The sequence below is a fragment of the Sinocyclocheilus grahami genome, unplaced genomic scaffold (assembly GCF_001515645.1).
Source record: "Sinocyclocheilus grahami isolate Dianchi unplaced genomic scaffold, SAMN03320097.WGS_v1.1 scaffold638.1, whole genome shotgun sequence".
Classification (NCBI taxonomy): Eukaryota; Metazoa; Chordata; class Actinopteri; order Cypriniformes; family Cyprinidae; genus Sinocyclocheilus; species Sinocyclocheilus grahami.
In genome coordinates this window covers 475614-476204 of record NW_015505817.1, presented here as the reverse complement: position 1 = coordinate 476204, position 591 = coordinate 475614, and the positions used below count along the sequence as shown (strand labels likewise).

Sequence of the window (591 nt, the reverse complement as noted above, 5' to 3'; positions counted from 1 at the left end):
AGGAGCAGATTACAAACAAAACATCAGGGAGAATATCAGCTACAAGATTAGCATTGTAGAGCTGAATTCAGAGTCATCACATGCTTCCAAGAGTCAGAGCTCGTGGGACGATCCTGAAGAAATGGCTTGCCGTAAAAGCTGCTGTAAAAACAACTCCCGTTGGGGAAACACAGGTGGCCAGACGGACACAGAATTCACACTGGTTGATGGATCCTCATGTTGCTCATCACCCTCTGATTTCTGGCAACATCAGAAACAGCACTCACTGCCCAGCAGTCTCAGTAATGAGGCATTATGGGATATCCCTCCCCCTGATGAATTTGCTGATAAGAAGGCTAGTGCACTGGATTTCCTTGCAGAAAATGTTGCATCTTGTCAGATCAGTCCCAGAGAAAGATTCGCTGACCACCACAACACTAATTGCACGCAGACAGCATCTGAGGTTACCTTGTGCAAAGAGTTTACGTTCCAGAATACACTGGACAACAGGACAAACGAGCCCAGGTGCGAGACCTCGGGTCCTCAGGAACATTTATTCATGAATCTCAGAGCTTCAATAAACAGATCTTCTTTCACTAAAAACTTCATCGA

General features: G+C 45.7%; 1 protein-coding gene across 1 annotated transcript in view; it reads left to right on the top strand.

The window, feature by feature from the left end:
• Positions 1–591, top strand: part of LOC107558250 (uncharacterized) — a 13608-nt gene that overhangs the window by 1630 nt on the left and 11387 nt on the right. The window contains exon 4 of the mRNA XM_016241880.1: positions 3–591. Within this exon, the coding sequence (XP_016097366.1) occupies positions 3–591 (589 nt within the window). The remainder of the gene's footprint in view (positions 1–2) is intronic.